Here is a 17,938-nt window from a genome sequence, read left to right on the forward strand (position 1 = left end):
ACGACCACGTAGGAACTTCTCCCGAGACTACCTTGAAAAAAAAAAAGACGAGACACAGCCCACACAGCAGGAAGTGAGCGTGGATACGGCTCATGGGAGCAGCAAAATGGGACGTGTGCAAGCGTGTTTGTGTGCGAGAGTGTGTGTGTGTGTGTGTGTGTGTGTGTAAATGTTGAAGTGTGATGGACAGGCTATAATAAAAAAGCACGCTAAGAGGCACCTTGAAACAGCCACCCTCGGCCTGTGTGTGTGTGTGTGTGTGTGTGTGTGTGTGTGTGTGTGTGCTAAAGTGCAATTAGCAGACCCTTTCCTCCACCGGCCCCTCCCACCTGCTGAGTCACTGAGTGGATGTGTATATAAATATATACAGTACAAGTGTGTATCTGTGTGTGTGTGTGTACAGTGTGAGTGTGATTATGAGCACTTCACTGGGTAAGCCTGTGTGGGAATGTGTGTCTCTTGTCTGAGATCAGTGTCAGGATGTGTTACCGTGGCTTCAGATCTGTTCGCTCTGTGCTCTTATGGTCACAGATTGTGTGAGGGAGTAAAAAAAAAAAAAAAATGTGTGTGTGTGTGAAACAGCTTTGGTCAGAAAAAGTCTTTCCCAAAACTTTCTATATGGGAACGATGGACGGAATATTCAATGTTATTAGCGCTGAAACAACGATTCTGATCATTTGTTTTGTGTGGGTTTGTGGGTTTTGGGTTTGTATTTGTAATCAAGCTACTAAATGTGAATATTTCCTGGTTGATTTGCTTCATATCACAAAGAAGTTAACAAAATGTAATAATTTTGCTCGATAATCTACATTTTCTGGACCAAACAACCAAGCGATGAATTGAGAAAATTAATCAGTAATGAAATATCCTTGGTTGCAGCCCTAGATGCTATTATTTGTTGTTGAATAATTGAATATTCTGAACTCCAGCACATGAGAGCTAGTGAAAGTAATGCAGGTTTCACAGTGTGTTGAGCTAACGGGATGCATTCAAGGACCATGGTAAATTTCGGTCGATAATCGATAAACCAATCTATTTGGTCTTCATTTTCTGGACCAAACAACCAAGCGATGAATTGAGGAAATTAATCAGTAATGAAATATCATTGGTTGCAGCCCTAGATGCTATTATTTGTTGTTGAATAATTGAATATTCTTAACTCAGCACATGAAACCTAGTGAAAGTAATGCAGGATTCATAGCGTGTTGAGCTAACGGAATGCATTCAAGGACCGTGGTAAATGTCAACACTTCTGCAGGATCTGCAGGTGTTGAGCTTTTCGAAGAGAAGCTTCAAGATGCATTCAAGAAATCTCCTAAATGTTAGTAAATTAATAATCAAACACGAAAGATGGCAAAACTATCATGACCCAAATCACTTAAATTTGCAAATCCGAGCATAGAAGAGCGACTACTTTACAGCCATATTATTATACATATTATACAGCATGTCATTGAACAACATATACACATAAATCTTGACTAAAAGGTGAGGAAATTGCTATAAATTTGTTTTTTGTATCCACTACCGTAGACAGGACGCTAATGAGTCTCAGAGAGATAAAAGTGGAAAAACAGAGGACAACAGGGTGAAAAGATGATGGTTTACCTTTGGCCTGGGCCGCCGAGCTGTGGGAGTAGCCCAGTGACAGCAGCGCCATCTCAATGAGCTGGTTGAAGAGCATGTCCTTACGCACCAGGACGAACTCAGCGTGCTCCTCCTTGCTGTCGAAATCCATGGGATTCTCGTAGTGCTCGACGACACAGAACACCGGCAGCATGTTGCCTGAAAATGTGGAAAAAAGTAACACATTCACATCTTTTCTGAACATCCAACATTTGTGTTTGCAAAAGATAGAGAGTTAGCGTTGATAGGCAGGGGTTGGTTTTTGCCCCGGCAACCCATTTCTCAGGGAACCTTTGATAAATTATTCGAGGTTTCCTTCTTGCAGTTGACAGATTGTGCACTCGGATGTGAAATATTTAGCACGACTTCTGTGAGAAGAAAATCTACAGATTCTGAGAGGCAAAACAACCTTCGACTATTTGGGCGCGAATAACTGTCAAGGTGTTGGGATCACTTTAGCCCTCCCAACCCAAATTTTACCCTGCACATTTCAAGCCACTGCTGCGTCTCCAAGTTTTACTACTACTGTGTCAACAGTCGCTCCACCGAGAGGCAAAATGAGCAATCCTTGTCCAAAGACTGCCAAACATTCAAGGGACCCAACTGTGCAAATATCAGCCGATAAAATAACATCCCTGAAATGTTGAGTGTAATGGCACGAGGACAGCGTGGTCTTTTTCCAAGCCTTAACAGAAACATCAGCAAAAGTGAACGCTTCTCAAGGTGTTAACGAGGACTGTGCCCGTAGCAGGCAGTGAATATGAGATTCTCAGTTTCCCTGCGCTCTGAGTACGTCTTTAAACACCTCACCTCACTGTCAATCGCATAACTGTCCAACAATTTGATTGACGGGCTTCAAATTTGGTAGGTGACTGACTTAGGGCACCAGTGTGTCTAGTGCTGACTTTGACATTGTTTGGACATGAAATACAAGAGATATCGGTAGAAATGCGACAAACAGACAGACCGATAGCTGACAATACGTACAAATCCAACTGTCCAAGTTTTCCTACACTCTTATTACGTCTTCAAACAAGCATCACCTGGAATTATCTATCAATAAATGCCAGAAACATCTTTCTGTCCTCTTGTCAATCTCATAAATGTCTCAAATGGGTCACTTGACATTGTTCGGATAAAGAAATGCAAGACATATTGGTAGAAATTCGCTATAAAGATTCCGCTCACATCGGTCATCTGTCTGTTGATCAAATATCTCTGGAGTGGTTTGCTAAACAGTCCTCAAACTGAGATATCGATAGAAATATGACAAACAGACCGTGAATGTAAGATTCTGAGTTTCCCTACACTCTCATCACGTCTTCAAACTAGCATCCCCTGACAAACTTCTATCAATAAATGCCAGAAACCTCCCTCTGTCTCCTTGTCAATCCCATAAACATCCCAACGGGTCACTTGACAGGCTTCAAGACTTTGCAGGTGACTTACTAAAGGGGCCTCATCGTAACAGATAGCTGACAATCATACTCAGTTTCCCCCCTACGCTCTCAGTACGTCTTCAAAACTAGCACCTGCAAACGTGTGTCTATAAACATGAGAAACGTCTGCCTGCCTGTTACATTGTGTATGTCTGGTATGTGAATCGCATAACCGGTACCAGCGATGTCACCACGTGTGAGAGCGGTGCTGCGACAATTAGTCTACACTGTTGACAAAATCGATGCTAATAATAGCCAAAGGCAAATTTAATTGCGGATAATTGTCGGTTATGTCATCGCACGGTCTTGCCCAACATCTCTTTTGTTTGGTCGGAGTGAGACAACTTGACAGGTGACTTAGTAAGATCGGCTTTAAAATTTCGGCGATACATCGCTACAAACTCGACAGATGCACCGCTAAAACAGTGCCCGCACTGGGTATCTGCACGTTCACTGTGCCCGCTGAATGAAATGATTCACACTTTAATATTTTCCAATTCCAGGATTCCAGAAGATGTACACAGCTCTGGCAAAACAGTCAATAAGCCGACAGATGCCAGGGAATGTGCTGAAAGCGCTGCTTTTCTCCTCCCGCCCCGATTTTAATAGATAAAAATCTAACAATAAAGACTGCTGTGTAGGTTCATTTGGGGGATCAATACCGGCTTTGTTTCCACGGAGCCCGCAGAGGCCTGCTGTAAATATTGTTTCGGGCTTGGACACAATGCCCACTGTGGGCCCTGTGCGAGTCCTCCACGGCGGACCGCCCACTTCCACTGGCAGCTTCACCCTTTAGCCAGGAAGAAACTTTATAAAAGGGAAAAGAAAAAGCAGGGGAGGAGAAGGGAGGCGAGGGGAGGGGGGAGCGACGACTTGGAGGAGCAAACGTCGTAGGAGGCCAAGAGACGCAGAGATGATGAAGGTGAAAAATTAGGCTTGCTCAGCTGGAGAAGGGTGCGCGACGCGTAGATTAAAGGCGCAAATAAGAGAAACGGCTCATGCGAGGACACTCGCGCAGCCACATTCCAAGAGTTCCCGAGTCCCTCTTGCCCCCAAAAGAGAAACCTACGGCAGCCAAAGAAACACTATACGGAAACAGATGAGCCTCGGCGCCATTACGGCTCCAAACCTGCAGGTTTTTCAAACTCATTTCCAACAAAAACAAAAGAATAAAATAAACACAAACCCATAAAAAAGAGGGGGCTTTCATATTTTAAACGGCGTCTTCGCCGACACCACTGATATTAAAAAGCTATGTCATAATCTCAAAGTAAAGGCTCCCGTTGAACTGCAACGGCTCTTAAAGGACTCCAGAACTTCCCCTTAATAAACAAACGTCGGCTGCAGGAGGGCTGCGCTCAGAGCAGTGACACAGCACAGCGACAACCGCTGCAGCAACAACAACAACAACACAGGAATATCATTCTCACACTCTCACTCTATTAGCTATTGTCTGGGCAAATAAGTGTGTGCGTGTGTGTGTGTGTGTGTGTGGGGGGGGTGTCTTATATGCTTTTTTTCAGGACAACCTTTAGACAATCCAATTGAAACTTTACAGAGCATGAAATACAATTTTTTTGGGAAAATTTGGGAAATTTGGAGTTGGCTTGGCTCGTTTTTAACAAACAAAATGAAAGAAAAACTGTCTATTTTGTGAAGATGAGCATTAAGGGTTAATAAAATCCTGTTTTATGCCTATTTTCTGTTTTTTTCAAGTCTCCACATAAAGATAACAACATCCACATTCATTTTTTTTAATGATTTGATTTCTCATTTTTGAGCAAACAAAGAACCTACATGCACCAGGGCTGCAAGGACTCATCAAGTAAGTGATTTGTTTTGTTTTGTTTTTTAAATATACAGTGACTCTAACCAGGGCCCCACCAGTTGCTGCTGTCAGGTTATTCTTCAAAGTTCCCAAAAATCTTCATCTTTCAAAAAATAAAAATATTACGTCTGACAATCGAACGCTTCATGAACGTGAGCTACTGTTTGTCACCTGACGTCTGGTTCCGAAAATAAAACAACAATTAAAGCAAACGCTCTTATAAAAAAAAAAATAATTAAAAACAGGATTTTTCAACAACATAATAAACAAATCATTAAAACTGGATCGTTTTTGGGAATTTGTTGTGATCCATGAGGCTGAAATTAATTATTCACTCATGTGATATTGTGTTTTTGTTCGTTTTTTAGTTTTAAAATGACAAAAACTAACAATTGATTGATTGTTGCCAGAATAATTGATTTTATAATATAAAAATTCATTAATACTAAGGCTAGTAATCCATGACTACATTCATTTTCCACTATTTTTGACGTTTCTTTTAAAATAATTCCTCTTTTTAAGTATTTTCGGCTTTCTTTGGTGTGTGGACGTCATCATTTCAACTTTTATGACATTTTATGGACAATTCTGGACAGATTAATTGATGGCTGAACCAGACTTGATGATGATTCCGTCCTCTCGTGGACCTGCGCAGTGGTCGGTGGTGTTTTGTTTCTGTTGACTCAGCGTCTTTGGTTTCCAAAAGTCTCCTGATTTGAGACCACAATCTGACAAAAACCTGCACCTGCATTGTGTTTCCATTTCCCTGGAATATTAATATGAATTGATTTTTTTACTGCCTCTCTGTCTTGGATTAGCTTCTGTTACAATTCCAGCTATTTTCTACATTTGAGTATGTTTTTTGTGTTAATTTGTGATTTCTTTCATTTAAATAAGGTTTTGTTGTGGAGTTTTTGAGAGAAGACTGCACAAACTGTTGGGCTTCATACATAACCTTTAAAACTTATTATTGTTTACTTTATATTCATGATAAACATGTTTTATAGTTGATATTCCATTCCATTTCACACGTCCTTTTTTTTTAAAGATGGCTTCTCATTTTCTCAAAAAATTAAAAGATTAAATTAAAAGTAATAACTACATTGTTTCTCTTAAGACACACCTGTCTTAAGAGAAACAATGTTATTTTTTCCCCTCTTGGTTTATATGTTGATTAAATGTCAGAAATTAAGAGACTGTGTGTACTTTGTGATTATTCTCATCATGGGTTAATTAATTGTTTCATGTATGAAATGTCAGGAGGGGAAAATTAAAGAAATAAAGAAAAAGTTAAAAATGCACACAAGCAGAAAACAAACAAATGAAACGCCTTGTTTTGTCCCTTTTTAATGGTTCAAACATTAATAGTAATGAAATATTTGACGATCTGTCACAGACTGACAAACGAAGCCAATCCTCACATTAGTGCTTTGTTTTTTTTGTTTTTCCCTGCGTGAAAACGACTCGGTGATTAATTCTCCATTAATCAACTAATCAATTATCAAAGCGTTGTTTACGCTCAAACAGAAACAAAGAGAGAGAGGAAGAGGAAGTGGACATACTTTCATATGACGTCTCTGCCATATTATGTCCAATGAAATGTCCACGTTTCCATTTGGATTGATCGATTTAAAGCAGTTAATCATCGTATTTATTTATACATTTGGTATTTTTGCTTAAAAGCGTGTGATTTAATTGATCTCAATCAAAACAAGCAATTCATTGATTTAAATAAGTCAATTATCACATTTGTACACATTTTGGTGTTTCTACTTCAAAAACTGACCATTTATTTGGTGATAATTTGCATTAAATCAATAAATTCAATCAAGCAATCAATCAATTCAGTCAATAAATCATCACATTTTTACACATGTGGTATGGTGATTGATTACCAAATAAATTTTGTGTGCCAAGACTTAAAGACAGTGTCTTCTTTATTCTGTCCAATAAAATGTCCAAAAACCTATATATTTATGATCAATTAATTTGATTTGGGTTAACCCACCAAAAAATGGGATGAATATGCCATCAAACAACTAATCAGGACTTAAAGGTGGCGTCTCCACCAATCCGTCCAATAAACCTAAACATTTATGATCGATTCATTGATCTGTATCAGTAATTGATCAAATTTTTGGTGATTCTGTTTTAAGAAAACTGACATCGAGTCATACTAATCAATTCAAACCACAGAGACGTGAGAAGTGCCCAGATTTTAAAGGTGCTGTCTACAGTATTCTGTCCAACAAAGTGTCCAAAAACCCAAACATTTACGATCAATTTGATTCATTCCCATCGGTAAATCATCACATTTTTGTATATGTGTGGGAAACGAGTGATTAATAATCCACGCCGCCAATTCACTAATCAATTTATAAGAAAGTGTGAGAGAGAAAGTGCCTGGATTTCGTCTCTTCTGTCCAATAAAATGTCCAAAAACTTCAACATTTACGATCGACTGATTGATTCCAATCGGTAAATCTTCACTTTTCAGATAGTGGGAGCAGCGTATGTTGACTTCCGTTACTGCGTGTGTGTCCGTGGCCGGTGCTCTTACCCCTCTTGTGGCAGGTCTTCAGTAGGTGACCCGTGGGTTTGTACGGGACGCCGGCGAGCTTGGCCCCGGTGCTGCCCAGCCTGGCTCGGCCCAGCGGGCTGCCGTTCTGCTCCAGCCGGGGCAACTTGGCAGGCGGCGCCTTGACCTCTGCCAGGCTGTTCACCAGGTCAGAGTTGTCCTTGCCCAGACACGCCTCGCTGAGATGGTCCATCATTCTCAGCACCTCTGCTCACTATCACCTTTGAGAGAGAGAGATACAGCCATATCTTAACATGTGGATGTTTTTTATAAAAACAGAGTACTTTAAGTGAGTGAAACCTCCAAGAACAGAGCCATTACGAGCCAAACTGTCATTTCGCTTCACCAATGACAACCGGGGCCGCTGTAATGTTCCCGTTTTTCAACACATGTATTATTTATGCAGAGATTCCCATGCGAGAGGAGGAGGAGGCAAACAAGACCAAGGTTTTTAGAGCAAATACATAAATTTGACGGCAGATTCCACTTGAATGAATCAAGGAACAAGGGATGTGCCGAGACCAGAGGGAGAAGGGGGGAACTCACGTAATGTAGTTCACTTCTGAGTCACTTCCTCTTGAATTAACGGCGTCATTTCACTCTGACCAAACAATGACTACCAAAAAATTTAGATTTTTAGACTTCATTAATCCCCTTAGAAACCTCCCGGGGTTTAGGAGCAACGGGCAGCTACTGGAGCAGCATCCGGGTTGGGTACCTGTAAAAACTAGCGTCGCAGATCAGTCGCAGATTATTGACTCACCGCTGCTGTTGATATTGGGATAACAAGAACAATGCGATGAAACGTACGCGCTGAGCAAAGCCTGCACCATTTATTGCTAAATTAACCGTTTTGGTCATCGATTAATTGGTTTGAGTGTTGTTTTTAATACTCAAAACTTTTTTCCCCAGCGTCTTCAGTATGAATATTTTCTGGTTTCTTTCCTCCGTATGACAAAGAAATCATTAAAACAGTGTACTTTAAGTTGTAAAACATGACATTAGCCGTGCATTACTGTCGCATCGCTCTGACAACTACTGTCTGGTGCATACAGGCTGAGGCTAAAGCTGACTTTTACCATATTTTAGAACCAACTTGTGGTATGTTTTCAAGGTCCAAACACCTGGATTGGTCGACAGCTGACTCTTAAAAAAGATCTAATACTGTAGCTTGCTGTGTCTACAAAATAATGAGTGTGCGACAAATTATTATTATTATTTTATTTTATTTTTATATATTTTTTGGGCTTTTTATTGCCTTTAAGTGATAGTTGTTAGTGGAGATAGACAGGAAATGGGGAGGCAGAGAAGGGGAAAGACATGCAGGAAAAGGCCGTCCGACGTGGGATTCAAACCGGGGCCGCCTGCAGACGACTATAGCCTCAACATGGGACGGCAGCTCTACCAAGTGAGCTATATGCCACCCCAAATTATTGACTTGAGGACAATGTGATCACGTATAATTGGAAAATGACGCGCTGAACAAAGCATGCAACTACTACGGGTTAAGGTTGGCGTTAGGGTTAGTAAATTAACTATTTTGGTTTTCGGGTTAGGGGTGGAGTTAGGGTTACTTAATTAACTATTTTGGTAATCGGGTTAGGAGTGATTTTAGGGTTAGTAAATTAACTATTTTGGTATTTGGGTTAAGGGTGGGGTTAGGGTTACTAAATTAACTACTTTGGTAATCGATTAATTAGTTTGAATGCTGTTCTTAACACTCAAAACTAGGTTTCTGGTTTTTCCCAGCTTCTTCAGTATGAATATTTTCTAGTTTCTTTGCTCCATGTGACAAAAAGAAATCATTAAAAACACAAAAGAGTCATTTTTGGTTTGGGGGACCAAACAAAACTGTCGAGGACATCATTACTTCAAGGTTTGAGGAACACGGATCCAACATTTTCTGAACAAATAATGACAAAATAATCAATATAATGAAAATAATTGTTAGTTACAGTGCTGTTTTGAGGTTCAAATGGCAGTAAAAATCCAGGTTTATATGATTTTACTGAACCTGTAGGTTGATTTCTTTGGCTATAAAAGCCCAGTACTGACTTGATCTTCAGTTGAAGGCCTGATATACTGTGTTTTGTAATATCATAGCATAAAGGAATTAATATTCATCCACAAGTATCAAACCACAATGAGGCTCTTAAAAACACACTGCGTCTCATCACTCGCACACAAAGCACCGACTCGCTTTGACCCACACTGTCTCCAGGAAAACAAGCTCAGGCTCGCACTGGTGGCGAGTAAAGTGTTGATTTCCCTGCGTTATGTGCGGCGTTTAAGTCATAAAACATGACATTAGCGGGGCATTACTGTCACTGTGACTGCAGAGTCACTTCTCTCCGGACAGTCAGTGATGTCAGCAATACGATACAACTAAGACTGTCTGGTACGTACAAACTGAGGTTAAAGCTTTTTGAACCTCTTTGTGTAAAGATTCCATGGTCCGACACCTGGAATCGGTCGACAGCTGACTCTGCATTAGAAAAGTAATTAAGGACGACGACACCACCTGAGAGAGATCGACGTGATTTCCTGGAGAACGGGTCGGGAACCACAGATGGGTTTTTTGAGGCGAGTCGCAAAGTAAATGTTGAGTCATTTTTTTTTACTTTTCAAATCCCGTCTGAAAACGCATCTGTTCAAACTTTGATTTGTTTTTATCCATCCATCTGTTTCAAGCCACTCTGCATATAATTAATTATTTGTTTTTATTCATTTGTACTGTACCGTTATACGTCTGGATTTCTGACAACCCAGCACTTTATTTAAAAGTGCGGTGGTGCTTTGTGTCGTCTGTGAGTTGTTTTTGTCTTCGCTAACAGAAACGGTGTGACTTTGTTATTTGTACGTCGCATACTTCATCTGTAAAACAAGCTCCGACAGGCACTGAGGGAGCGTTAGTGTGTATACAGCAGCGGAGCAGGGGTGGGCGGGGACAAGAAATGTTTGTCCCGTCAAACAACTCAACTGCGTTTGTTGAGAATTAACTTCTGAAACTTAACATCGCCGCTTCGTCTTTGGTGAGGGGGAATGTCACCGGGTGACACGACACCTAAACGCTACAACACGGCGAAAACGACGCAAGTTTTGTGTGACGTACGACAGCTTTACTAACACTCATAAATGATGTTGTTTTTCCAAACTTGTGTATCTCTTGGAAACTTGGTCTGCCCAACTCATTCTTAGTTCAGGGGCCCACATACGGGCGCAATTTGATCTCAAGTGGGCGGGGCCAGTCAAATAATAGAATAATAACTGATAAACAACAAGAACTCCAAATGTTTCCCATTGTTTTACGTGCATCAGTGCGAGTTTACGTGTACTGTAGCATTCACAACAAATCGGTAAATTGGACACTCCGTAGGTGTCTCTATATGCGTCCCTGCGATGCGAGTGTTCATAAAGTTGTCGTACTAATACAAAACTTGCGTTGTTTTCGCGATGTAGCAGCGTTTAGATGTCGTGTCACCCGGTGACATTCCCCTCACCGCACACAGGAAGTGAGTCCAAAGACAAGCGGCCACAAAATGTTTCAGAAATTAATTCTCAACAAACAACAACAGTTGAGTTGTTGTCCCCGCCCACCCCTACTCTGCTGCTGTATACACACTAACGCTCCCTCAGTGCCTGTCGTAGACTGTTTTACAGATGCAGTACGCGACCTGTACAGGATGTATGTACCCTGAATTTCACCCTATGTCAGCTGGGATTGGCACCAGCGACCCCTGTGACCCTCATGTGGAGGGTAAAGTATTAGAAGATAATTGAGTGAGTGAGTTTTTAAACAAAGTGTGTGACGACATATAAGAAGTTTTGGAACCAGCACAAAAATATCCAGCATTCAAAACATACACACACACACACACACACACACACACACACACACACACACACACACACACACACACACACACACACACAAACACAATAGTCCAAATGGACACAGTTGACCCTAAAGGACAGAGAGTCAAAGCAGGACAAAGTGGAGAAGCAGAAGCAGAAAAATCCCAACCAACCTTGAACGCAGCACTGGAGCACAGGAGAGCATAGGCTGGAGAAAACAAGCGTCTTCTTCAAGTTTAAAAACAGAGGAAATAAAAAACTCCAGGTTCTTCCCTCTCTTTTCCCTCTCTACATGAACATGAATTAATAATAATAATATTAAAATAAATATGTATTTTTTGCTTTTAAATAATAATAATTTAAAAAAAACAAAACAAAAAAAAAACGATTTCACCTCCAGGAGGCGACGAGAGAGAACGACAGCCCCGCGGCTCTTCTGTGGAGGAGACGAGGTCGAGATGGACCGTGATGAGAGGCGGACATTGGTGAGCGTTTGTGTGGATGTTTCTCTCTGTTGTGTTGTGTGTGTGTCTCTAGCTCGTAATGTTAGCTAATTCCGTCCAAGTGGAGGGAAAACGGAAGGGAAAACGGCGACATTTAGCCCGAGAAAGTGAGCGGTTAGCCGCGGACTTGAGCGAGGAGTTCGCCGCACGACATGCACGCGACACCGGCGAACGTCGACACTCACACACACACACACACACACACTCTCTCTCCTTCCTTCACACACACACACATATATATACACACAGAGGCAGGCAGGCGGCGCTAGAGTGGAGTACAGTAGCTTGTAATAACAACAACCGCCGCTGAGACCTCATAAAAGCCCCCGTTCTGAGGCTAAACAGCACCCGCGTCGCCTCCAGCGACCGGCGGCAGGCAGGCAGCCCACGGACCGGCACACACGGAGGAGGAGCGGGGGGTAAATAATAACAACAACAAAAAATAGCAGAACGACACACACACACAGACACGGACACACACACACGGACGGGCTGCTGTCAGTGAAACAAGCGGAGGAGAAAAACCGGGTAAGGGGGTTCAAAAAGTGCGGTTTACTTTCCGATGTAGAGCCGAGACGAAGCAGCTTCGCGGCGGACGCAGAGAGACAGATAAGAGCGGAGAGAGGGAGGAGGTGGTGGTGTCCTGGCGTCCGGACCGAGCTCCTCTTTCTATCTATCTGCCTCTCCTCTGTCTCTCCCCCTCTCACTCCGACTCTCCCTCTGTGTCCCCATTAAATTATTAGTTGTATTGACTCATCACTCCCCCCTCTCTCCTCCTCCTCTCTGTCTCTCCTCCTCCTCCTGCCTGAGCTTCTCCCTCTCCTCCTCATTTGTACTGGGGTTTATATATATATATATATACATATATATATATATATACATATTTATATTAGTGACGCTTGAAAATAAGCACAAATTGTACAAAGTTATAAATGAAAAGTCCTGGTGTTCTTCACAAAGCACTTAAAGCTGCGCTATGTCGCTTTGTCCACTCACAGTTCTGTGGAGGACTGTACACGACATAATAATAAAGAATGAATAAATAAATACACGAATGAATAAATAAAAGAATAAATACATAAATAAATGAATAAATAAATATAGAAATAACTGAATAAATAAATATAGAAATAACTGAATAAATACATGAATAAATACATATATAAATGAATAAATAAAAGAATGAATTGATAAATAAATACAGAAATGAAGGAATAAATAAATAAAAAGAAGTGGGAGTACAACAAAATATAAGAGCTAAAAGTTGTAATATTATGAGAAAAAAGTCGTAATGAGAAAAATGTCAGAATTTTAGGAGAATAAAGTGGTCATGTTAAAAAAGTTGTAACATGAGAAAAAAGTCATACTATTATGAGAATATTGTGATAATATTACGAGAATAAATATTAATTATTAAAATGAATTAAAAAAAGTTCCAATATCATGAGAAAAAGTTGCAATATTATGAGAAAAAAGTTGCAATATTATGAGAAAAAAGTCACAATATTAAAAAAAGTCGCAATATTATGAGAAAAAAGTTGTAATATTAAAAAGTTGCAATATAATGAGGAAAAGCTGTACTATTCCGGAATAAAGTCATAATACTCCAAGGATAAAGTCATAATATCACGAGTACAAAGTTGTAATATTATGAGAATTAAGTCGTTGTTGCCCCTGTTTAAAATATCGGTGGAAATAGCTTCAAATTACTTTTCCGCAACTCTTACAATACCGATATCACAACCTTGAACATCTATCCAATTGAATATCTACCAAAACAACTTTGACGTTGTCTCGTGCTTTACTAGCACAATATTACGGGGTGACATGATGTCAAAACACTGCTACACCGTGAAATTTGTAGCTTTAATAACACATGCGTAAACATGAAGTTCTGTGGATGCTGTTATCGCAAATTAGTGCAATTTTGTATTTTACGTCCTTTAAATAACTTCAACGTCAGTGTTGTATTTGTGCTGACTCATGCACGTATGTATGTCACGTTATCATCCGACGCTTGGTGCTGGAGGTTAGCATAGCAGTTTGCGTCGAGGCTAACTACATTGCGAGAGTTGCTAATAATAGCTGACAAAAAAAAACATTGGTTTAGGCTTTGTAGCATTTGAGCTAAATGTTAAACATGATTTGATTGGCGGACACTACAACATTTCTCAACTTTTTGTCGCACACAATGTTAGCAAAGCTACGCAACAGACCCATAATTCAATGCGGTGATGCTGCCTGGTCACATGATGACATGTTGTCTGTGCAGTTTTACGATATATGATCCTGTGATTTTGGTCAGTTTCGAATAATAATGTAATGATCATAGTTTCTGCCTATAACGTATGTTTTTGACAATGTGCGGTTACAGCTCTGGAGCAAGTGTTGGATTACCAGATAACCAGATGAAAGACTGCATTGGACTAATATCGGTACAGTACTTGGACAGAACGAACAAAAGCCTTATCCCTAACCTGAGATCAGCTCTTTGGTCAGTGTAAATATCAGGAAATGTCCTTAAGAGTTAACAGAAACAAACACACACACACACATAAACAAAATGGAGGGAGGTGGAGAAGGAGGAGCGGCGGGGCGATTTCCGGCTGTGCGCGCAGGAATTTTTAATCAGCTTGATTAGAGTGAGGCGGTCCTGCATTTATTATAGGGGGGTAACACAGATGCTCACACACACACACACACACACATTGTATTTTATAATCCAAATTTTACAAGTTAGTTTATATTTTACATGGGGGTAAAAAAAAAAAAAGTGGCAAACAAAAAGAATTTCCTCAAGTAAAATTAAAATAAAAGCTTTTAACGTCTGAGCATGCACGGTTTGATGAATTAATGCAGATTTTTTACACAGCCACATTCTCCTATACGCTAACAGAAGTTAGTTTTTAATCATATATATTGTGAATTTAAATCACTCATTATAACAAGGAAGGAATATGTTTCTTTATCAGTTTGATTATGCGTAATCATGATGGTGTCTTCTTGTATAACGCCACCTTCACATGGGGGTCATGGCCTTCGATGTCAAACTGTATGAAGTGAAAATATTAGACAACTCTAATCTGTTGATATCCAAACAAAACCCTAAACTGCCACAATAGACACAAGGAGGCTGCAATCTCTACAAACAACAAAGCCTTTGTTATTATTTTGTGATTATTTCATGAACCTTTCTTTCTTTCTTTTTTCCTCAGGGGTTTCGTCGCTATGCGGGAAAAAATATAAAAAAAAATAATATTAGACAAGCTAATCTCTGTTGATACTGTCAATAAAGGGCCTGATATGGTGTTTGTCCTAAAAAACCTTGAGGCGGCCTAATAACGGTTTTTGCTCTCTGTGAGCAAAGGACAGACTAATATCTGGTGACAACAATAACTTTATTTCGGAACTGAATCCACTTTATTAAAAAAAAGCAACATTTGAATTTAATTGTTTTATGTGTCGTCCTTTACGATCTAAATCAGTATTTAGTTGGGGGGCCCATTTTTGCTTTTAAAGATAACAAAGTTATCGCGATCCTGATTATCGCAAAATCATTGAATTATTAAACGTTTGGTAAATTTAGTTGAAGCGTTTCAAACAAACAAATGATTTTTACTTAAAAAGGTTAAGCAAAATTAGTTTGGACCCATAAATAATCTCCCGTGACCCATCTGTGGGCCCCGACCCAGCCTTTAAGAATCACTGCACTTACGCACAAAAACAAAAATCGACTTAATCGACTACTCACACAGAATTCCCGCAAATTACCTAAATCTTTTCACGATATTCTGTACTGCAGATGGTTTTAGGGTTAGGGTAACCTTTACCCTAGGGTTTGACGCCAACCCTAATCTCGATAATCTCACCTGGTTACAGCATGTTACCTGTGTTCAAGTGAAGGATTTATGCCATATTTAGGTTAGTTTTCTTCTGATACATAATCTTATCTCAAATCTTTTCACGATATTCTGTACTGCAGATGGCTTTAGGGTTAGGGTTAGGGTTACCCTTACCCGAGGGTTTAACACAAACCCTAATCTCTATAATCTCACCTGGTTATAGCATGTTGCCTGTATTCAAATGAAGCATTTATGCCATATTTAGGTTAAGTTTCTCCTCATACATAATCTTATCTCATATCTTTTCACGATATTCTGTACTGCAGATGGTTTTAGGGATAGGGTTACCCTTACTCTAGGGTTTGACACAAACTTTAATCTTGATAATCTCACCTGGTTACAACCTGTTGCCTGTGTTCAAGTGAAGCATAAATGCCATATTTAGGTTCCTGATAATCCAGTGATTTTGGCCAATAATTGAATCGGATAATCCTTAATTATCGGACAAATGTGAAAAATCATAGATCGCCAAGAGCTGAAACAATTACTCGATACTCGATATTATCGGTTTTAAGCTTTTTTCCATGATTCCAAAACAAGATTTCTGATTGTTTTCAGCTTGAATATATTCTTCATTTCGTTTTGGTTTGGGGACAAAAACAAAGACATTGGAGAACATCATCATTTCCAGGTTTGACAAACACTAATCAACGTTTTTCAGGGTTTAATCGATTATGAAAATAACTATTAGTTACGATACCGTCCATAAAACCATAAATTTCATTTAAAAACTGAAGTTAACTCAAAGTGTAATGAGTTCACCAGCACCACCATGTGACAAGGACGTTGAGTGACAGCTGCAACTGTCTGCATTGCGTCTTTGAAAATTACATAATAATGATAATAATAGATGGTGTGATAATAGCACGGAAACTTTACAGTCTTGCAAACTGTTCAAGATCTTATCTTTCAATATATAGCATTTTTAGAACATCTCTGAACCTTTCTGGAAACGGGATTTGTAATTTTTGGGGGGGTAACAGCCATCTCAAAAATCTGCACCAAACACGTCTGTCCAGGTTATGCAAGAACAAAAACAGGAAACCAACAGAAAACAGGAAGCGTGTCGCGTCGTGTCGCGTCATACACCTATCGTGACAATAAAGCCCCGAGTGGAGGTCAGGTGGGTGCGAAATGCTTGCATACGAGGACATGTCAACCTCTCTGCAGGGCACGTGTACGTTTCCTCTAAAGCCAGACTGAAAGTAAATACAGTAATAGACGCGGAAAGATGTTGTTTTCACTATGTGTGACACAGCTCCACGTTAACCACAGTCAGAAGAAGAAGAAGACATTTATAGGCAGTGATCCGGGGTTTAGAAGAAAAAGAAGAATCTTGTGGTTGGACGAAATGTAATGTGGGGAAAATGTAATGTCTCATTCATCCCCTCAATCATAGTGAAACCAAAATCATGGTTCCTCCAGCCAAACCCATGCGAGGTCAAAAGGTCGCTGTTAGTCGCAGTAAACGATGCTTTAAATGGAAAAATACAATGTGAAAGACGATGCTTTGAGTTTTGAGAGTGTGACAAGGGTCTCACATCTGTGTGTGTGTGTGTGTGTGTGTGTGTGTGTGTGTGTGTGTGTGTGTGTGTGTGTGTGTGTGTGTGCGTGTGTGTGTGTGTTTAAACAGGAAATGATAGAGTTGTTGAAACACGTTTCAGTGCCGAGTAAAAAAGACACATAAACTGTGGTGTAATCGTTCTATTTTAAGATTCTTTGCACCGAAGCTTTTGAAAATTAGCTAATTTTCTATAAGCGTTCGCAAAAATGTGCACAAATATGGACGTAGAGTTGAAATAATGTCATAACCATGCATTACTGTCATTATTAAGAAATGTATTGTCGTAAAAAAAAAAAGATTGCGAAAAAATGTCAAAATGTTAGTCTAATAGATTACCAAAGTTACAAAAAACACAACTTGAAAATGCTGTCTAGCTCGCCAAGATACAGTCCTAGTGCTTGAATTTGAAACCCTACAAGGGGGAGCCTGACATTGAATTTAAATGTTTCGTCTATTATTAAAATGCAAACAATTACATCCCCACCCCAATTCCCATCAGGCTAATCAAGTCAAAGCTCCAACCATAAAATGTTTCACATTACTTCTGAATAGCAATTCACCAATTTATTGCGATATGCAATGATTTCATGTATCAGTTTTAGGTGTTTCAAATGTTAAAATATCCCATAATAATTACAAATGA

The 17,938-nt window shown here is 39.8% G+C and overlaps 1 protein-coding gene across 1 annotated transcript in view; it reads right to left on the reverse strand.

The window, feature by feature from the left end:
* The window catches only part of satb1b (SATB homeobox 1b), a gene marked incomplete at both ends in the record, with an annotated part of 78,005 nt that extends 70,338 nt beyond the window's left edge, over window positions 1-7,667 (reverse strand). Inside the window, 2 exons of the mRNA XM_083894285.1 lie at window positions 1,609-1,785; window positions 7,454-7,667. Of these exons, the coding sequence (XP_083750411.1) occupies window positions 1,609-1,785; window positions 7,454-7,667 (391 nt within the window). The remainder of the gene's footprint in view (window positions 1-1,608; window positions 1,786-7,453) is intronic.
* Between the last annotated feature and the right edge of the window lie 10,271 nt (window positions 7,668-17,938).

The sequence above is a fragment of the Microchirus variegatus genome (assembly GCF_963457635.1).
Source record: "Microchirus variegatus genome assembly, chromosome: 1".
Taxonomy (NCBI): domain Eukaryota; kingdom Metazoa; phylum Chordata; class Actinopteri; order Pleuronectiformes; family Soleidae; genus Microchirus; species Microchirus variegatus.